This window comes from Globicephala melas, chromosome 19 (assembly GCF_963455315.2).
Source record: "Globicephala melas chromosome 19, mGloMel1.2, whole genome shotgun sequence".
Classification (NCBI taxonomy): domain Eukaryota; kingdom Metazoa; phylum Chordata; class Mammalia; order Artiodactyla; family Delphinidae; genus Globicephala; species Globicephala melas.
The window spans coordinates 17,962,899-17,985,751 of NC_083332.1; the positions used below are offsets into that span (position 1 = coordinate 17,962,899).

A 22,853-nucleotide genomic window follows, 5' to 3' on the forward strand; every position below is an offset into this window, starting at 1 on the left:
GTCCATATATAAGACAATCAGAAAATAAATTATGTTATGTCCACAGGGTTCAATACCACATGGCCAGTAACAATCATTCTAGAGAACAGTTAGTAGCAATACTCACAATGCCGTTCACTGAAATGCAAGTTACAAACTAATACATAAAATAAGGTAACAGTAACAATCATGCTAGAGAACAGTTAGTAGCAATACTCACAATGCTGTTCACTGAAATGCAAGTTACAAACTAATACATAAAATAAGGTAACAGTAACAATCATGCTAGAGAACAGTTAGTAGCAATACTCACAATGCTGTTCACTGAAATGCAAGTTACAAACCAATACATAAAATAAGGTCCTGATATTATTAATTATATGTATCAATAGACACAGGAATTACAAAAAGAAAAGAAATACTCTAAAACAGTAACAGTGGTTATGTAACCTCTGAGCATAAGATTATGGATGCTGGGGTTTTTCAAGGGTTCTTCTCTATTTCTCAAATTTTCTAAAATAGAAGTATTGCTTACATAACCAGAAAAATATTGATTTTAGAAAATGTCCCTGGGAAAGAAATTTTGCTCTTCAAAGAGAACTTTAACATTGGGTAGGAAATTCAGATAAATGTTCTCTCCTCTTAATTATAGCAGTTAAAGGGAAACATTTTTTAGATTAACCAGCTTCTTCCCAACTAGACACGTTTCCTGACTCCTAAAAGACTTTAATTTTACATATTTATATATATATATAACATATATATATGTTTCTGAGTAGTAATGACATCTCAATAAATGGCATACTTACTTGCTCATTAGCTTCAGAGAATAGTATCTCCACCTCATCCAAAATCAGATGACAGAGTCTAAGAAATAACAAGCTTTGATATTTGAGAAGTCTCAGGAGGCTATGTGGTGTTGTAACAATTACATTGCCTACATTTTAAAAGAAAACACAGTTAACGCCTTAGATTTTCCACAGGTTTTTCTAACGTTTCCTTTGCTAAGATTCCACATACTTTCTAGAAGTGCCTTTCAATTAAATAAACCCTGTGCTTCTTACTCAGGTGGGTGTGAGAAGAGGCCTGCCCAGGCTGCCCCTGTACTGTCTGACTAAATACCTGTGTTCCCACCAGGTTTTGAGCTCCTGAAAGGCAGGGGGTGGTTTTAGTCAACAGCTAATAAAACAGTAAGTGCTTAATAACTAGTTGATAAATGAATGAAAAGACTTAGTTTTCTCAGTAAAACAGATGTAAGCCAAGAGTAAACCTTCACCACCAACACTGATCGGTAACTGACAAGTGACGTCTGGCTGATCACCACACAAGCCCCGGGTCAGCGCCGGCTCCCAGGCCTGCCTGAGCAGGCTTCCACTGTGTTCTCTAGGGAAAACCAGATAGCTTGGAAAGGATGCTTACACCCACTTGGAAGCTTCATATTTTTGGCTTCATCTTTGTGGAGTCCGATTGTTAATACCACAGGATGAACAACAGGCCTGGAGGACACGCTATAGTCTCCCAATAATTCAAAAACTAATTGGGCCTTTTTCCACCCGGGGCACACGATGACTGCCAGAGGCTGCAAAGACAAATAAATTCACATAATTTTGGACAAAGGTTAAGAATCAAAGACATGCAGAACATCTCCCTGTACACAGTAAGCACTATAAGTTTTTGCTATCATCACTGTCATGCAGGTCAGAAAAGTCAAAATATAATTTCACTAGAATGGATTCAGACACACTGACTCAGATTCTGCTGGGGCTTAAACTATGCACAAGTATTAAATCATTTAGTCCTTAAAGTCCCCTTACAGGGTGAGACCTATTACTACCTCATTTCACAGATGAGGAGCCTAAGGGACAGAAAGGTGAAGTTTGTTGCCCAAGGCTGCACAGCTAATATTCAGAAGAAGTAGGCAATCTGGCTCCAGACCTCCTGCTGCTAAGCACAAGGATGAACTGCCTCCTGAAAGGGGCCCTCAGAAAGGTTAACGTCACTTCCTTAGGAGATTAAGTTCCCTACTGCACCATCTGATCCCTGCCCTCCACTACCCCGCAGATATCTCTCGACATCTGCCTGCCAAACACCTTCCTGGACACATGCCCTCAATTAACTGAAGACAAGAATGAGTCTCCTCTTTTTTTTACGCAGACGCAGGCAAGCGCCTGCTTCCAGGGCTCACGCCTAAATGCAGACTGACCCTGGAGATGCGGAAAAAGCAGAGTGGACACAAGGGTCAGACCTGGACATTCCTTTCTGGCCCGGCCAGGGGTCTATCTCAACACAAGCTGCATCTCATCAGTGGGCTCAGCTGCTACCTGACTGAGTGATACAAATGTATCCATTTAATATTATTAAGTCAATACATCGTAACATAGCCAACACAGATTTCCAAAGAGAACTCGTTAAACTACATGGCATAATCAGAAAAATAAACTAGTATCTTTCCTAAGATGAAATTCGAATTGTCTTTTGCACTGCTATTTTTCACCTTATAATGAGCGATGGAACCATCTGTAGTGTATCTTGGGAGAAGATCTGAGACGGGTCTCATACACATCAATTCACCTAACAGCCAAAACCCCAGCAAAGCAGATGTCACTCACTCACCATCATTTGACCCTCACATCCAATTTCTTTCCTTTCCATCATCCTTCTCAGCTATTAACTGATTCTTATGAGTGGGAAAAATAAAGTGGGATTATAAAACAGTGTGGGGTTCTGTGAAGATAATTTAAAGAAGAGGGACAAGATGACAGAAATCCTAAATTCAAGTCCCACTTCTTGTCGCACTTGTCAGCAGGTAAGAACTTTTACCAGTAACTTTTCATGAGCTTAATTTTCTCATCTATAAAATAGTGAAAACAATACACGGCATGACCATCTCAAGGGTTTGCCATGATAATTACGTGAATCGAATCAGTTAGATAATTCTATAAACTGTACAGTCATCACTAAAAGCCAGGACTCTCCCAACTCAGCCGATGGCTCACAACTAGGGGTTCTCGGTAAGAATCAGTGTGAGAGAATCAGTGACCGTGTTGAGAAAAGAGTTTCTCATAGGACGGTCTCTGTTCTGCCAGGTTTTTTTTGTTTGTTTTTGCTTTTTGGTTCTTTTTTGCGGTACGCGGGCCTCTCACTGTTGTGGCCTCTCCCGTTGCGGAGCACAGGCTCCAGTCGCGCAGGCTCAGCGGCCATGGCTCACGGGCCCAGCCGCTCCGCGGCATGTGGGATCCTCCCGGACCGGGGCACGAACCCGCGTCCCCTGCATCGGCAGGCGGACTCTCAACCACTGCGCCACCAGGGAAGCCCCCTGCCAGTTTTAATGTAACTTAAACTTTACCAAAGGTTAGGTGTCAAAGTTAAAATAAATATTTAATCCATTTTGTTGTTAAACAAAAATGTCTTCAACTTACTCCATTTCTACTTGGTAATGACTTGTAGCAGCCCCCTGTTTGCAAAATCGTAAGCAGTGGTGGAAGGTACAACAAAGGGTCATTTCCACAATGAGAAATGACCACCATGTCACAGCCACGTGCTATGGGAGGCCAAGAGTAAGATTCAGTGTGGCTGGGGCCCGGAAACTTATTTCTTTGAAGAGCCTACAAAACATCAACAATAACCAAAACAACAATAAAACCCAGAAAACTAATAAACTTCTCATTGCTCACTTTACCCCAGTAACGAGTATACATTGCTTAATCTGGTATTATCCAAGACCTAACTTAATAAGTCCCCCCTGAATCTTTTCCAGCAACAAACTCCTGCTCAAAAGACTCTTGCTTTTCTGGGCTCCCAACTGAAAGGATCCAACAGGCAGTCTGTTGAAGCACGAGGTGCTTTAACATTTCACCACAGCAAAGACGTGGCTTCTCTTCCTCCTGATAAACTGCTGGTGCATCAGCTCCACTTAGAAAGTTTTTTAAAAACTTGCCTTTGTTTGCTTATTTTTCTATGCAATTCGCTGTCATCGAAACCTCCCAAATGTTCCACAGAGGAGAGTTCTCCAGCCACACTGATGAGATCTGCCAACAGGCTGAACTCATCAGCACCGTCCTCTCTCTGAAGGTCTCATCCCCCGGCCCTGAACTCCAGCTGCACTCGGGACTGGGATTCCCCTGCAACATCACCCTTTTTGCTGAAACTTTCTCGGTTGAATTTCTTGGTTTGGTGGAGAACAAATTTCGGTAGCTTCTCGACAAAGGGTACAGGGGAAGGAAATCTGAGATTCTGCACGTGTGAAAATGTCTTCATTCTATCCTTACACTTCAGTAATGGTTTGAGTACAGACCTCTAGGCTGGAAATAACTTTTCACGAGAATTGTGGAGTCACTGCTCCTCTGGTGAACTGTGGGAAAGTCTGAAGTCATTCTGATTCCTGACCCCGCCGTGGGATGGGTTTCTTCTCTCTGGAAGCTTTCATGATCTCTGAATCCCTCCAGTTCAGATGCTTCGTAGCAACGTGTCTACGCTCCTGCTCCTCGGTTGTGCTGGGTCTCCGGTCGGCAAACCCTCTTAATTTAGAAAGTCATATCCATTAAGTAAGGAAAGTGTCCATGTGTTATTCTCAGAATTTTCGGTCCTCTGCCATCATTCTTTCTAGAAATCCCACTCAGATACGAGACCTCAAATTGACCCTCAAATTCTCTTTTCCCCCCCATTTCCATCTCTTTGTCTTTGTCTTCTACTTTCTGATTAACTTCTATCTTACCTCTCATATCTGTTTTTTTAATTTCCGTAGCATTTTAATTTCTAAGAGCCCTTTTTATCTGATTGTTCCCTTTGTTTTTAGTAGCACCCTATTATTGTTAAATCCAAGCAATATCTTCTCTTATCTCTGAGGATATCTATTTTCTAATGTTTTCTTCCACTCCTTACATTGTTTGTTTCTTTCAGAGTTTGTTTTGGTCTTTTTTTTTTTTTTTCCCTAGGTTAAGGCTTTCTTCCAATGTCCAAGGATCCCTGATGTCTGCTCACATCGAGGACACTGAAAGCTGACTATATCCGCAGGCAGGGCAGAGCTCATCACCATGTGAGCGTCACATCACTGCAAGGAGACAGGCAGCGAGCATGCATTTTTACTGAGAGGATTCGAAAACAGCATCACCGCAAGGTCATTCTCTAGGGTCATTCGGTTTCTCCAAACAGAGCCTCCAATCTCGTTCCTGAGAAACTGGCTGAAGATGTTCAGGAAACAGGCAGGGAGTTCACTGCCCTCCCCGTGTCACTCCTTCCTCAGGTGGTCAGCCATCCTGGCTGCTTCTTTTCCATCTTCCAAAAGCCTGTAGAAATTTCTTGTCCAATAAAGGCTCCGCTCTCATTCTATTCATCCTTATAGTTTTTTTGTTTTTACTTTTTTTCAATATCAAGAGGGAAGCAGATAAAGATTTATGATCTAAACTGATGATCTAAGTGAAACCACAGGTCTATAACGCAGTTCTGAAAAGAATACTAAGAAGTACATTCTAACTGCCCTGACTACTGGTGCCCCTTCTAAGCCCCTTTTCAGAGGCGCATTTAAAAACTTATTTCAGAAAAGCACTTAGGTTTCTCCACAAAAGAATTATTCACTTATAAGAAGTTAACCTCGACTTTAAGAATAAATGAGAAGTTAATAATAAAATCTTAAAAGAAAATTTCAAAAGCAAAGAAATTATATAAATGCAAACTTAAAACTGTTTTATTAAAAATCTTTCTATGTTAGGGCAGGTCAGTCCTCCTTCACAAGCCTGGTCTGAGCCCCGTCACCTTTTTCAGGTCTGCCGAGAGTGGCGCCGTGTTGATGGACAAGCAGGGCTCGACCCTGGTTCGCAGAACGACCAAGGGCAGCTGGGAGCCTGACTTCAGCTTCTGCAACTAAGAACACAGATGTCAGATGGCTCTGCCCTGTGGAGTTAGCACAGAATACCAAGAACTTTATGGAAATAAAGAAGATATAAGAGTTTGGTTTCCATGTAAAACCCTAAGTTTATATGCTTATAAAAACCCACCAAAATTACTAAAATAAAAGGAAGATTATCCATTACCCAAAAGAGCCATGTCTCTAAAGCAATAATTCATTAGATAATTTCTAAAAGGATATCTTCAGGTAAAGTCCTCCATGCAAGGAGTTTCTCTTCATATCTCAAATCTTGAGGGAGGAAGGGGAAGGATTTAAAGGTAAACAGTTTTCTCTTGCGGGTGTTTGCCATACCTGCTGCAGATCAGAGATTCCATCGGCTCTCAAATGATCAGGATTTAGAAACTGCAATAATCTGTAAAATAAAAGGATAATTTGAAGAAGAAAGGAGTGTTCATATTTCTTCAGTTGAGCTACTATTCTAATTCTTCGATAGAGGTAAAATGAACTCTGCCTCCCAAGGCATGGCTATGACATTCCTGCTTGTTCTGTTCTGCCTTGTCTATTGCTACGTAAGGGGCCATGGGGGTCTTGCCAGTCTCATGCTTGCCCCCTCTCCCTCCCCCACTGGGCCCTGCTCTGTGGACACAGCACTGCCAATCCCAGGACCACTTGCTCTGGACATGGAGAAAGACTGCATGATCACTAGGTCATCTCATGTTTCTTCTAAGAAACCCACTGCCTCCTTCCTTTTTTTGCTGTTCGATCTTTAATCACTTCAAGGTTCCCTGGAACCCACCACAGACTGATGGAATAACTGATGTCCTTTCACCAGTGGGTTCTAAGTAAAGGGCATGTAGCTAAAAGAAATGAGCTGCATGGATAACCAAGGTCTTTGGTTCCAAGGAAAATAACTTCTTGTAGCACCACAACTTTCAGGTATTAGGTGGAGGGATGCCTGGGTAAGAGGATGTCAACTCTGGTACATTAACAGCCACCCACAGATCCACGGGCTCCATGGCGGCCTTCAGAGCCCTCGGCCCTGGACACGGTGAGGACCTCCTGCTGGGCAAGGGGACATCACAGGGCCACAGAGTGGCCTCTGGGAAGTCGGGACACCAAAATGGCTGTAGGGTCAACACGCTCTCCCCAGTCATCTCAGGCCAGTTAGTGGAGGCAGTACAACCCACCCACTTCTGAACTGTCTCAAACACTTTGTCGCTCTGGTGGTTTGAGAGCAGCCACAGTTACTGGGAACGTAAGAGCGTTTTTAAGCTAGTAGGGTAAGAAATCATAAAAATTGGTAGGAAAATATTTTGTGGACTAAACAAGTATAAAATGAAGTGATCGCTCTATTGTTAACACCTTGTAAGTGAATACTTTGTGAATCTGGCAGGACAAAAAAAAACCCCAAAATCCTGAAGTTCTACACTGCAAATAATTAAACAGTTTCTCCAGCAGGTGGTAGGTCTATTTAACGTCAGAAAACTGGGAAGAAAGCAAGCACCGACCCATATAAAATCAACAGCCCCAAAAGATCGACTATATATAATTTGTTTCATAAAACTGTTCACTTGACAAGAGAATCAGGAACAGGAGGTAGAGAATGACTATTTACAGTGGAACAAAGCTTTAAACAGAAAAATCTACTCTAGCAAATGGAAAAGAAAAAACGTGTGTGTGTATATATTTATTTACTTTATGGGAATGCAGGTTTGAAATTAATAATAAAATCATATTTTCAATTCCTCCTGCTTATACTGTTGTTTACAATTATTTCAATTAAAAATTTAGGCCAAGAAAAAAATCCGTACTTCACACAGACGTTCTTCTCATTGTATCCTTTCTTCTCAGCCAATCTAAGTGGTTTCTCATTTGACTTCCGACATAAAGCACTAGAAATCAAAAACTTTTATTAAAATTTCTGAACCCATTTATCCCCAACCTCAAAATACCATTATTTTCTGGGAGGAAATTTAAGAAGTTCCACTGGAATAAGCTGATCAACTTCAGTAAATTCTGTGAGAACTGAAACTGAGTCCTTTGGGTATGAAAACCATCTTGACAGTCCTGGGCTGCCAAGAGGGAGCAAGCCCACTACATCCTCTCTTCCTTACTGATTACAACTAGAAACTTGGGACGAAGTACGCAACTACAGCGGAGAGAAGTCAAAACGTGAAAAGCCACCAGAGCTATGGAGAGTTTCCTGGCTTTCCCTTGGTGTTGAGCTGAGGGCAGCCTGAGTTGCAGAATGGCGTAGAAGATGCAGACATCAAAAACCCTGAGAGAAACTCTCCACCGTCATCCCTTAGTATCTACAGGGGACTGGTTCCAGGAGCCCTGCGGATACCGAGATCCACGGATGCTCATATAAGATGGTGCAGTACAGTCAGCCCTCCGTACCCAAGGGACCTGTGTCAGTGCGGATGCAGGAGCTGTGAATAAGGAGGGCCGACTGTATTTCAAGCCAGAGAACAGGGAAGGGCCTTAAACCAGAGGATGTAAGGAATCCCGACTTCTCTCTTCTCTTCCTCTCCTGGCCCTGCCCCAAGGGCAGCTCTGATCACGGAGCTGCATGCTGCAGTGGTAACGGCAGTGCGGTCACTTAAAACCCTGAGAGAAAACTTCTCCCTCCCTCTAAGGAACCAGGAAATAGGGACCCAGTAGTCTAAAGACTGTACAAGGAAAACCCCCCTCATTTTTCCTCTCTTATTTCTGTTGCTAGTTTATTACACAAGCAGCCCCAATCACACAGAACTGCATGGTAGCTTCTCCCCAGGAAACCATCTACCTGGTCAGAGGAACAGAGAGAGACAGCATCTAGAAAATGGCGAATGTGAGGAAAATCCTGGGGAAAAAAAAAGAGATAGAGAGCTGGGTGGCGGGGAGGGGGGGGGCGGAAATCCCTTATTTCTTTTTATGGCCCCAAAAGAAGTCCCACACTCACCCCAAGTTGAGCATATTCAGAACAGACCCAAAGCAGTGTACCAAAGATTTAGAAACAGGGCCACAATCACCACCCACGGCAAGTGAGACAGAGTTTGAGGTCTGAACCTTAAGGAAGCGATGACCTCTTGCTAAAACAAACAACGAAAACAACAAAGTCAACGTCCTCCAGAGGATTCTAAACCAGAGTCTCCTACCATAATATTCAAAATATCCAGGACGCAATCCAAAATTACTTGACATACAAAGAATCAGGAAAATCAGACACACTGTAGAGGGAGAAGATAATCGACAGGTGCCAACCCCAGCACAGCTCCGAAGTGTGAATTATCAAGCAGCTCTTATAGCCATGCTCCATAAGAAAAGGAAAGGGGAGCACTACTGAATGGCATGATAAGAACGCTCCTTTCTTCTCAGCAAAAAAAAATACAGATTAGAAAAAAATTAAATAAAAAATTTATTTAATTATAAAACATAATACATCAAATAAAAAATTCACTGGATGGGCTCAGTAGCAAAATGGAGATGACAGAAGAGTCAATTAAACATAGATCAGCAGAATTATTCATATGACAAACAGCAAGAAGAAAAGGTTGCAAAAATGAGCAGACCCTCAGGGACATTTGTCTCATAAGAGTCTCAAAAGGAGAGAAGAAAGAGATGAGTGCAGAGAAAATATTTGTAGAATAACAGCTGAATACTTACCCAATTTGATGAAAAGACAGAAACCTACAAATGAAGAACCCTAATGATCCCCAAGCATAAGAAACGTGAGCAAAACTACACCAAGACATGTGATACAATAATTAAACTGTTCAAACCAGCAATAAAGAGAACATCTTAAAAGCAGAGGAAAAAGACATGCTGCACACAGAGGAACAAAGAAAAAAGACGATGGTAGATTTTGCACTGGCAACAATATGAGCAAGCAGATGGTGGGGCAACATCTTTAAAACACAGGGGAAAAGAAATTTAAACCTTGAATTCTATCCTTGCAAAGGTTTTGTTTTTTTTTAAGTGAAGCTAAAATATTTTTTCAGACATACAAAAGCTGAAAGAATTCATCACCAGCAGACCCATAATACAAGAAATAGTAAAGGAGGTCCTTCAGGTAGAAGGAAAATGGTACCAGATGGAAATCTGCATCTACACAAAAACTGAAAAGCATGGATGGTAACTACGTGGGTAAATATATAATTTTTCTTATTATTTATTTAAATCCCTCTAAAAGAAAAATCACTGCTTAAATACAAATAATAATAGATTCCAGCATTTATAACAAATGTATAAATAAAATGTATGACAACACTAGCATAAAGTTCAGAAGGGGAGAAATGGAAGCTTCCCATCTTAAGATCTTACACTATATGTGAGATGTATAACATTACAATACATCCTTTCTGTGATCTCATTAGTATCACTGACATGGATCTTGATGAGGACAGATCCTTTGATGCTCATCTTCAAAAATATAACAGACCATTCTTTGCTTTCCACCAACTTGAACTGCCATCTGGCCCACATTTACGCATCCTTTACATCAAGACAGTGTCACTGGACCTGCCTTACAGACACAACTTTGTCTGATAAGGTAACAAGGAGACAAGAATCACTACCACTTTTTGGTCAACGGTGCTGCTAGCCAGTTGTCAAACATTTTAATTTTAAATTAATATATGTTTAATCGATATTTCCAAGGTCACTCCTTTTTTGAAATTGGATATTCTTCTATCATCAATCTTACAGAATGCTGTATAAAACAATATCATACTTAAGTCTCTAGTCAATTACACTGGTTTTCAAATCATACCTTGCTGCTGGTGTATCTGGATCGGCATACATGGTTGTGCCTCTTTTCATTGGCCAATACACTGAAGACTCAACACACTGTAAAAAAAATTTTTTCAGAAAGAATAATTATGCTAACATGATATACATTCTTGAGGAACCAAAATTCCATGGGAGTTATTCTCATAGACAACCATCCCAGATAACATTCAGGCAACATAGATATGAAGAGACCAAGAACTGGAGAGCTGGGTGATTATGCCACTGCTATAACCACTAGATTGAAATGTCCAAATAGCGGGCAGTTGCCTTTTCATATAATCAGTAGTTAAAATGTCCTGGAATTACTTTCACCTGTCTTTTCAAAAGACCTGGAGGGACAGGTTAGACTTGACCTTAACTATCAGAGTGTCCCATAATTCCAGATTTTTACACCCTTGTTAAAATGAGAATAAATACCCAATTTTGTAGAGTGGTCAGTAAGCCAAGAACAAGGATTTGAGTTTAAAAGTGTCTCCCACTTGGAAATTTTATTTATAAGCCATGATTACTAAATCTTTATAAATTTAAGTAATTTTTTTTGTGTGTGTGTGGCGATACACGGGCCTCTCACTGTTGTGGCCTCTCCCGTTGCGGAGCACAGGCTCCGGACGCGCAGGCTCAGCGGCCATGGCTCACGGGCCCAGCCGCTCCGCGGCATGTGGGATCTTCCCGGACCGGGGCACGAACCCACATCCCCTGCATCGGCAGGCGGACTCTCAACCACTGCGCCACCAGGGAAGCCCCAATTTAAGTAATTTTTAAGAAGTCTCTTCCGGACTCACATATTCCTTTTGGGAAACCCTTACTAGATAATACATGCGTCTGCTATGAAATACATAAAATACAAAATCATATACAGTGAAAATTAAGACTTCAAGAAAATTAAACCACCTAGGTTTTCTATGCCTACCTAGAGCTATCTCCTTATTTTCAACGTGGACTTCCAGAAATACTCAATGCATTTCAAGAGTATATAGTATATATAACATGGTTTTTTGTTTTTTGTGTTTTTTTTGCGGTATGTGGGCCTCTCACTGTTGTGGCCTCTCCTGTTGTGGAGCACAGGCTCCAGATGCGCAGGCTCAGCGGCCACGGCTCACGGGCCCAGCCGCTACGCGGCATGTGGGATCTTCCCAGACCGGGTCGCGAACCCATGTCCCCTGCATTGACAGGGGGACTCTCAACCACTGCGCCACCAGGGAAGTCCTGTAACATGTTTTTTAACATGAAGAATAAAGCATGCTTTTTCTTTTCACTTAGTAATATTTCTGGGAGTTAACAGTATACATTGCAGCTCATTAATTATTTCCAGTTCTCCTTCTGGTTAATCAGCAGGAATGTACTTTTATGACCCTTTGCAGTTACATGATCATATGACTTGCTTTAACCAATGATACATAATCAGAAGTGACATGTGTCACTTCTGGGTAGAAGGACTTTATAGCAGGTTCACAATTCTCTTTTCCCTTTATCCCCCGCCACTACGATTATGATGTTCTAGGTGATGAACCCAGGTCCTTGAGTAAGGATTATACGGAGCAGAGCATCCCCCCCAGCTTCAAGAATGCATATTGTATGACTGCAAAACAAAGTTTTTTTGTGTTAAGCTACTAAAGTTAAACAACAACAACAACAAAAAGAACAAGGACTTGACAAGGGAGGAGCTGGAGTTACCCTGTTCTTTTGAAACAGAGCAAACATGTAAACTTATATTTTTTCATGAATGAAACTATCATAGCCATATTTTTGGTTCCTAGTAGATTTTAAAGGAGAATATTCTAAAATGAACATTATATGAACTTTGTATTTAATGAACATTTAAAAAGACCACCTTATTTACATCTTTTAAGGAGACGCACTGTTGTTTCTTTTCTGATTTTTTTTTGGGTGAATCTCGCAATGAATCCGTATTATACTTTATAGCTGTATCTGCAAAATACAAATAGTAATAAAAATTATCTTAGAAAGCGTTATTAATAAATAGAAAATAGGACAAAAAGGATTATACTAGGGCTTCCCTGGTGGCGCAGCGGTTAAGAATCCACCTGCCAATGCAGGGGACACGGGTTCGAGCCCTGATCCGGGAAGATCCCACATGCTGCGGAGCAACTAAGCCCATGCGCCACAACTACTGAGTCTGCGCTCCAGAGCCCACGAGCCACAACTCCTGAAGCCTGGGTGCATAGAGCCCATGCTCTGCAACGAGAAGCCACTGCAATGAGAAGCCCACTCACCGCAACCAGGAGTAGCCCCCACTCACCACAACTAGAAAAAGCCCGCGCAGAACAACAAAGACCCAACAACACAGCACCCCCCCAAAAAAAAACTTAAAAAAAAAAAAGGATTATACTAAAAAAAAGTACTATTGTAAAACCTTAATATATAAAATTGTTATGGAATAGGATTTTGTGTTATACTTTACTTGAGGGGATTAAATTTAAAAATCTTGTTTCAACCTTATTATTAAAAAATGTTTTATAAATTCCTTTAATGGCTAAAAATTAACCATAATTTATTTTCCCAACTTGGCAGAATCTATTTTGCAAAGGTCACAACATGACTCCCAACACATGTTATTCTTACAATGTGATTTTCACACTTCTGCCACAGAGAGATGGGCTCATACTCCTTTCCCGACTGCCTGGGTGTGCTTGTAAACATGGAAGGGGTGTTATGTGACTTCCAAAGCTAGATCACAAAAACGTCACATACTTATGACTTGCTCTCTTTGATGCTCACTTCTGAAGCCCAGCCGTCACATTGTGAGGAAGCCCAAGCAACCACGTGGAAAGGCCACTATATGTATTTCAGATGACAGCCCCAGCTGAGACAAAGCAGACTTCAGATCAAAGAATATTATCTGAGATTAAAGGGTCATTTAATAATGACGCAGATCAATTCATCAAGAGGACATAAAAGTTCTAAACTTTCACGTACCTAAGTAACAGCCTCGAAATACATGAAACAGAAACTGATAGAATTGAAAGGAGACAAAAATAAAACAATTGCAAAGTTGGAGATATCAACATCCGTCCTTCAGTACTTGATAGATGGGTTGACAAAAAAAAAATTAATAAAGACGGAGAAGACCTGAACAACACTATCAACCAACATGACGTAACTGACCTTTATGTAATGCTCTCCCCAACAATAGCAGAACATACATTCTTTTCAAGTACACACACAGCCTTTTCCAAGTGAGACCATATTCTGGGTCATAATACACGTTTAATAAATTTTAAAAGATTCAAGTCAGGGCTTCCCTGGTGACACAGTGGTTGAGAGTCCACCTGCCGATGCAGGGGACACGGGTTTGTGCCCCGGTCTGGGAAGATCCCACATGCCGCGGAGCGGCTGGGCCCGTGATCCATGGCCGCTGAGCCTGCACTCTGCAACAGGAGAGGCCACAACAATGAGAGGCCTGCGTACCACCAAAAAAAAAAAAAAAAAAAAAAGATTCAAGTCATACAGATATATAATACCCAAATGAGAATCTGGAACAACTTAAGGAGTCAATAAAGATAGATAATACAAGCAGGAAAAAGAAAAGCGATTAGAATCTCCATGAAGAAATAAATGCTGTAATCTTATATTTGATTATTGTTATTTGTTGTTATTGTTGTTATATGATAAGAGTTGTTATTTTTCAGTTGGATTAGCTTTTTACTTATTGTTATGATGGAGTGGTGAATTCCAAACTCCCTTTGAAATCTTACATTTCAAAACTCAATTTAACTTCCAGTTTTGATTCCAGCATGTAAGGAGTTTGGAATTCACCACTCCATCATAACAATAAGTAAAAAGCTAATCCAACTGAAAAATAACAACTCTTATTAGATCTGACCTAAAAAATGAGGTTGCAGGGCAAACCTCTTCCCCCACAACTGGAGAGACAGACGCGGGAGACAGAGAATCGCAACTGATGTGAGCAGAAATCTCCACAGGAACCTGCACTGGAGCAGGAAAAATCTGAACTGTAATTGACCACTTCCTGGAGGCTCAGGGTGGGAAAGTAAGTTAACAATTCCAGAAGGCCCCCAACACTTCTGTGAATCTTACCTACTGGAACTCTACCAGGTTCTCACAGTGAAGATCATATAAAAATCCCCTTGGGGCTGCCAGTAAGGGAGGGGAAAATTAACCAATTAGAAATATGTCAGCACATTCTGTTCTCAACAAGGCTGGGCCTCGGGAGAAACTAACCAGAGCCTAAACTACTGGGGCTTTACCAGAGATTAATCGCCTTGGGGGAGGGGAAATACCCCACTCTATCTATCTACCCCCTCCAGCCATCCTGTCCCCCCTAAAGCAGGAGAGGTGGAGGACTGAAAAGCACATGTGAAGGTCACAGCCCAGGGGCACAGGCTCCCAAAGATGGAGATCTAATCGTAGCATTATAGACCGCTTACCCTCCCTCTACATCTTACAACCCTATCTTTAAAGGCCTACTTTTCACCCAGTATATCATGTCTGGTTTTAAACAAAAAAATAAATTACAAGGCATACCGAAAAGCAAAACAGGTGACAGTTTGAAGACATAGGGCAAATCAGAACCAGAGTCAGACACAGCAGGGTTGCTGAAATTATTACACCAGAAATTTAGTACAACTATGATTAATATGCCAAGGGCTCTAAAGAAAAAGTAAACAATATGCAAGAACAGATGGGTAATATAAACAGAGACGTGGAAATTCTAAGAAGAATCAAGGAGAAACGCTAGAGATCAAAAACACTAACAAATGAAGAATGCCTTTGATGGGCTTATTAGTAGACTGGACTCATCTGTGGAAAGAATATTTGAGCTTGAGGATATGCACATTAGAGAAGGAATAAATGAAGGCAAATTAAAAATTGTTTTTTGAAAATAGATAAGTTTGTTCAAAATAATAGTGACACTGTATTTAATTACTTATGCATATACATATAGAAATATATAAATATACATAAATTACACACACGCCTATGTACACTTATGAATGCATGAAATGAATAACAACGATACAATGGACAGGAGGGAGGAATTAGGAATACTTTGTTATTATAAGGTACTACATTACCCGTAAAGAGGTACAGTTTTATTTGAAAGTGGACTTGGATTGGTTGTAAATGTATATTACAAAATCTAAGGCAACCATTCAGAAAAGTGAAAAAAGAAGTAAAACTGATACGCTAAAAAAGAAAACAGAATCACATAAAATGCTAAATTAAAGCTACAAATGACAAAAAGTGGAAGACAAGAACAAAAAACAAAGGCAATGAACAGAAAATAGTAACAAGTTTGGCAGATTTTAATCCAACTAAATCAATAATCACCTTAAACGGTATTGGTCTAAATATACCAAATAAAAGACAGAGATTGATATAAATCCTAGCAATGTTTTCTTAGGTCAGTCTCCCAAGGCAAAGGAAACAAAAGCAAAAGTAAACAAATGGGACCTAATTAAACTTACAAGCTTCTGCACAGCAAAGGAAACCATCAACAAAACAAAAGACAACCTACAGACTGGAGAAAATACTTGCAAACAACATGACTGATAAGGGCTTAATTTCAAAAATATACGAACAGCTCATACAATTCAACATCAAAAAACAAACATACCAATTAAAAACTGGGCAGGGCTTCCCTGGTGGTGCAGTGGTTGAGAGTCCGCCTGCCGATGCAGGGGACACAGGTTCGTGCCCCGGTCCGGGAAGATCCCACATGCCACGGAGCGGCTGGGCCCGTGAGCCATGGCCGCTGAGCCTGCGCGTCCGGAGCCTGTGCTCCGCAACGGGAGAGGCCACGACAGTGAGAGGCCCGCGTATCGCAAAAAAACAAAAACAAAAACAAAAAATGGGCAGAAGACCTAAAGAGACTTTTCTCCAAAGAAGACATACAGATGGCCAACAGACACATGAAAAGATGCTCAACATCACTAATCATCAGAGAAATGCATATCAAAAGCACAATGAGGGACTTCCCTAGTGGTGCAGTGGTTAAGAATCCGCCTGCCAATGCAGGGCACACAGGTGTGATCCCTGGTCCGGGAAGATCCCACATGCTGTGGAGCAACTAAGCCCGTGCGCCACAACTACTGAAGCCTGTGCACCTAGAGCCCATGCTCCGCAACAAGAGAAGCCACCTCAAAGAGAAGCCCATGCACCAGGACAAAGAGTAGCCCCTGCTTGAAACAACTAGAGAAAGCCCACGCATAGCAACAAAGACCCAACACAGCCAAAAAAAAAAAAAGCACAATGCGATATCACCTCACACCTGTCAGAATGGCCATCATTAAAAAGTCCAGAAACAATAAATGCTGGAGAGGGTGTGGAGAAAAGGGAATTCTCCTACACCGTTGGTGGGAATGTAAATTGGTACAACCACTATGGAGAACAGTATGGAGGTTCCTTAAAACACTAAAAACAGAGTTACCATATGATCCTGCAATCCTACCCTTGGGTGTGTATCTGGAGAAAACCCTAATTCGAAAAGATACATGCACCCCAATGTTCATAGCAGCATTATTTACAATAGCCAAGACATGGAAGCAACCTGAATGTCCACTGACAGATGAATGGATAAAGAAGATGGGCTACATATATACAATGGAATACTACTCAGCCATAAAAAAAAATGAAGTAATGCCATTTGTAGCAACATGGATGGACCTAGAGATTATCATACTAAGTGAAGTCATGCAGAGAAAGACAAATATCATATATCACTTATATGTGGAATCTCAAATATGATAAATGAACTTATTTACAAGACAGAAACAGTCTGACAGACATAGAAAACAAACTTATTGTTACCAAAGGGGAAAGGGGGAGGGAGGGATAAATTAGGAGTTTGGGAGCAGCAGATATAAACTACTATATATAAAATAAACAGGGAACTCCCTGGAAGTCCAGTGGTTAGGACTCTGCTCTTCCACTGCAGGGGGTACGAGTTTGATCCCTGGTCAGGAAACTAAGGTCCTGCAAGCCTTGTGGCATGCCCCCCACCAAAAAAATAGATAAACAATGAGGTCCTACTGTATAGCACAATACAGTAGTCGATATTTCATTTTTGAATCTGTCTCCTAAGGCAAAGGAAACAAACAGTCTTTAATATATATAACCAAAAATAGAACTACCATATGATCCAGCAATTCCACTCCTGGGTATATATCCAAAGAAAACAAAAACACTCAGTTGAAAAGAAACATGCACCCCAATGTTCACAGCAGCGTTATTCACAACAGTCAGGATACGGAAGCAACCTAAGTGTTCATAAACAGATGAATAAAGGAAGTGTGGTGTATATGTGTGTGTGTGTGTGTGTGTGTGTGTACATACATACACACACACACACACACACACATATACACACAATGGAATATTACTCAGCCATAAAAAGAATGAAAATTTGCCATCTGCAGCAACATGGATGGATTTATGCTTAGTGAAATAAGTTAGACAGGGAAAGACAAATACTATATTATATCACTTATATGTGGAATCTAAAAAAATAAAATTAGTGAACATAACAAAAAAGAAAGAGACTCACAGATACAGAGAACAAACTAGTGGTTATCAGTGGTGAGAGGGAAGTGGGGGGGGTACAAGAAAAAAGGTAGTGTATTAAGAGGTACAAACTACTACATAAAAAATAAATAAGCTACAAGGATATGTTGTACAGCACAGGGAATACAGCCAATATTTTATAATTACTATAAATGGAGTATAAACTTTAAAACTTGTGAATCACTATGTTGTACACTAGAAACTTATATGTATTGTACATCAACTAACTATACCTCGATAAAAAAATTTACAGCTTAAAAAAAAGCTGAACTAGCTGTATTAATTTCAGACAGAGTAGACTTCAGAACAAGGAAAATTATGGATAGAAGCAGTATATAATAATAAAGGACCCAGGGACCTCCCTGGTGGTGCAGTGGTTAAGACTCTGTGCCCCCAGTGCAGGGGGGGCTGGGGTTTGATCCCTGGTCAGGGAACTAGATCTCACATCCATGCAGCAACTAAGTTCACATGCCACAACTAAGCCTGTGTGCCACAACTAAGGAGCCCTTGAGCCACAACTAAGGAGCCCGCCTGCTGCAACTAAGACCCAGCGCAACCAAATAAATAAATAAATAAAATAATAAAGGACCCAATTCTTCAAAAAGACATTACAGACCTTAATGTGTATGTGCTTAACAACAGAGCATCAAAATATGTGAGGCAAAAACTGATAGAATTGCAAGGAGAAATAGATGAGAACACTGTTACAGTTGGAGACATCAACACCCCTCTATCAAAAATGAACAGATCCAGCAGGCAGAAAATCAGTTAAGAGTACATTTGAATTCAATAGCACCACCTATCAACTGGTCTTAATTGATATCTAGACTACTTCATCCTACAGCAGATTATACCTTCTTCTCAAGCTCAAATGGAACTTACACCAAGACAGACCACATAAAACACACCTAAATAAACTTAAAAGAACAGAAATTGTACAATGTATGCTCTCAGACCAGAACGGAATTAAACTAACTTAATAACAAAAGGATAGCTGGGAAATCCCAAAATACTTGGAGATTAAACAACACACTTCTAAATAATATAGAGATCAAGAAGAAATCAAGAGAAATTTTAAAACATTTTTACCTAAATGAAAATAAAAATACAACTTATCAAAATCTGTGGGATTCAGCAAAAGCAGTAAAGAGCAACTGATATCGTTAAATGTTTATATTAGAATAGAAGAAAAAATTTTAATTAATAATATAAGTTTCCACCTTGGGAAACTAGAAAAGAACAGCAAATTAAATGTAAAGTAAGCAGAAAAAGGAATAAAAATCAGAGCAAAAATCAATGTAATTGGAAACAGGAAATCATCTGCCACAATTGAGGATACTCTACAAAATAACTGGTCCATAATCTTTAAAAGTGTCACAGTCAGGAAAATCCAGGAAAGACTGATGACTGCTGCAGTCCGAGGGAGACCGGGAATCGCACCAAGTGGTACTGAGCTGCATCTTTCTCCCACAAAGGAATTAGTGGGACAACCGGCAAAATTTCAATGGTAGCTGCGGGTTAGATGACCACAATGTATCACCGTTAATTTCTGATTTAGATGGGTTGTACTGTGAATATTTTTGAGAGTACCCTTATTTCTAAGAAAAACACACTCAAGTATTGGGGAGAGCTGGGGCATTCCAGTCGGCAACTTATTCTCAAATGGTTTAGGATAACATCAAGTTCTCTGTAATGCTCTCCAACTTTTCTGGAAGTTTGTGATCATTTTAAATTAAAAGTTTTATTGAGAAAATGTAAGTAAACTCCGAGAAAACAGATTTTGACTCCTTTTCTGATGAATCCTAGAACAGTGCCTGACACACAGTAGGCGCTTCCTGAGTATCTGAGGACTGAAGATGTGTGGAACGGGAGTGCGAGAGCTAACCTGCCGCAGAAGTCAGGACAAGGTCTAGAATGCGTAAGCCTGGGCAGAGTAAAATAATCATAAATATTTTAAAACTTAAAGGTAACTGCCAAGATAAATAGCTAAGAAAAAATAAAAGGTTTACGTCTAGGGAGGGGCCTGGGTGAGAAGAAGCTGGACAAGAGAAAATTACTTTTCATTATAGCTTTTCCATACTATTTGACTGTTCAGCCAAGTATTGAAAAGTACTACACTTTGATTTTTGAAAAAAAGAAGGCAACTTCAAGGAGAAGTACCAAAACTTAATAAAAATATAATTGAAATAGCGCCTCACAATAATTAACAAGAAAAAGGAAATCTTTGCTTGAATAAGTAACATCTAATAATTTTGTTTCTTACATGATAATCCAGTCACATCTCACATTAGCTTTCTTTTGTTTACCATCAACCTCTTCCTTTTCAAAGATATGCAGAGTTCATTCCAACACTGATTGTAATAAAGAAAAGTAGGAAACAATTATTGCCCAGCAATCTGGGGCTACTGGAAATAGTATGTCTATACAATGGAAAGCTGTACAGCGGTTAAACACGATCTAAGGGCCTGGTATTTTTCTTGCTCTTGTGGAAATGGAAAAAACACAGATGGAAATAACACATTCCCATTAGTAATGGGCTCCTTTCAGCAGAAATTCCCATCTGGGACCCCTACAGGAGGCACATCAGAATACGGGTGGGGGCCACATAGGCCAACATCCACCACACAAACTCTGCACAAGGAGAGCCCATCTGACCAACTCAGCAGGAGGGAATAAGGCCTCCCGGTGCCACACAGGAGGGAGTGGACTGACAGAGTCTCACCTCAGAGAGGTTATACTGGATGCATTTGACCTAGAAAGAAGTGAAAAACCACTACAAAGAGGTAGGTATAGTAGGATCCCATTTCTGTAAGAAACACCCTCACATCTGGAAAACTTTGGAAAAACAAACTGTAAAATTTTAATAAGTAGGTACATCAAAGGTGACAGGCTTTTTAAATTATCTGTATTTTTCTATGATGAACAACCTTACCAAGGTAATTTAAAAAATTTAAGGTGCATGGAATATTTTAGTTGACTAAAGCTTTAGTTTACTTGAGGTTTACAATGGATATATCTGAAATATCAACAGGTATACATTCACCCAATGTAAGAGTGATCACAGAGGAATCACCACAGAGAGTCAGCCATGCGTCAGAGTGGCTGGCATGTTTCACTCTTGCCCAACAAATCCAATTCACTAAATACTTTGGGGATATGGAATTAAAGACTAGATATGTCTGATTTCATAAATGCCTCTTATTTTTTTTTATAAATTTATTTATTTATTGCTAGCTGCGTTGGGTCGTTGCTGCACGTGGGCTTTCTCTAGTTGCTGTGGGGGGGGAGCTACTCTTCACTGTGGTGCGCGGGCTTCTCACTGCGGTGGCTTCTCTTGTTGTGGAGCACGGGCTCTAGGTGCACAGGCTTCAGTAGTTGTGGCTCACGGGCTCTAGAGCGCAGGCTCAGTAGTTGTGGCGCACGGGCTTAGTTGTTCCGTGGTATGTGGGATCTTCCCGGACCAGGGCTCAAACCTGTGTCCCCCGCATTGTCAGGCAGATTCTTAACCACTGCGCCACCAGGGAAGCCCCCACCTCTTTCTTATTTCTATGTATCCTATTGCTTAAAGTAAAAATCAATCATAAATCCATATGTGTATTCTGAAGACAAATAATAATCACTGGCCTGTGGCTGGGCTGGAATAAATCAGTCCTACACATGAACAAGTGCCTGTTATGTTCTTTATGTTATGGTAAAATCCTATGGACTGCAAGGCGAATTACCTTTGTCAGCATCTACATCATAAATTGGTTCCACTAAATTGAGGGAAAAAGAGAGAGAATTACCACAGCCCTTCTAAACAACCCCTACAATCTTTAGATAGTTAAGAGTGTTCTTTTACATTGCCTATGAAATGGAGCAAAAGAGAACTCACCCAGGATCCTAGAGGTTGGCCCGAGGTCACCGACACCCTTGGGCCACGGATGCTGGAGAGACTTTGCCAGAAAAGTTAAACCACTTGACTCTGACAGAAAGAATACATTTCAGGGTTAAAGCATGAAATAAAACCCAAAACACAAAAGTGGATGTAGAGAGAAACATTTGAAGTTGTTTCCATTGTCCGTGACTGAATCTTCTCATATTTTCATGCTAATAATTGGCTCTTTTTTAAAGTATCTAAAACAGTAAACAAAACCTTGTTTTGATAATATCTTTAAATTACGAACATATGGACTTCTGAAAATATAACTCCATGTTAATAAGAAATTGACAATAGTTTTTTATCCTGTTCTCATAAAAACAAACGGCAGCAGCTCTTTTAGAACCTCAAAACTTGTAACAAACTCACCAGGATTAAAATTCAAATATTAAATTCAGAGTCGAAGTCTCTGCCTCCATACGGGGAAAAGTCTGTACAACAATTTATATCAATACGCTAAGATTCCTATAAATAAGACAGTTTAAGAGAAACATACTGGTGAAATCCACTCACTTTCCATCCTTTGAGAATCTTCTCCTTGCAAAAACATTGGCCAAAGAGTAAGTGCTGGATTGAGTTTACTGGAAAAGGATGCTGACTTTATATTCAATCTTGGCTTCTCTAAAGAATCAAGGTTTTTATTCTCCGTGGGTGATACATAATAAGCGAAGTTCTTTGCAACCAGATCATCGTTCACACAAACCTGTATAATTTTAAACATTTCATGAATAAGACAAATATACTCAGGTGACTGTTCAGAAAATATGCCGAACTTAACCGAAAATTTCAATC

The 22,853-nt window shown here is 40.3% G+C and overlaps 1 protein-coding gene across 2 annotated transcripts in view; it reads right to left on the reverse strand.

The window, feature by feature from the left end:
• The window catches only part of TDRD12 (tudor domain containing 12), an 89,124-nt gene that overhangs the window by 37,689 nt on the left and 28,582 nt on the right, over positions 1 to 22,853 (reverse strand). For both annotated transcript variants that reach the window (XM_030874471.2, XM_060289381.1), the window contains exons 7-16: positions 22,575 to 22,764; positions 22,017 to 22,106; positions 12,429 to 12,526; positions 10,578 to 10,654; positions 7,636 to 7,716; positions 6,176 to 6,236; positions 5,731 to 5,838; positions 3,399 to 3,584; positions 1,399 to 1,558; positions 789 to 916 (exon numbers count right to left, since the gene is read on the reverse strand). In XM_030874471.2, the coding sequence (XP_030730331.1) occupies positions 789 to 916; positions 1,399 to 1,558; positions 3,399 to 3,584; positions 5,731 to 5,838; positions 6,176 to 6,236; positions 7,636 to 7,716; positions 10,578 to 10,654; positions 12,429 to 12,526; positions 22,017 to 22,106; positions 22,575 to 22,764 (1,179 nt within the window). The remainder of the gene's footprint in view (positions 1 to 788; positions 917 to 1,398; positions 1,559 to 3,398; positions 3,585 to 5,730; positions 5,839 to 6,175; positions 6,237 to 7,635; positions 7,717 to 10,577; positions 10,655 to 12,428; positions 12,527 to 22,016; positions 22,107 to 22,574; positions 22,765 to 22,853) is intronic.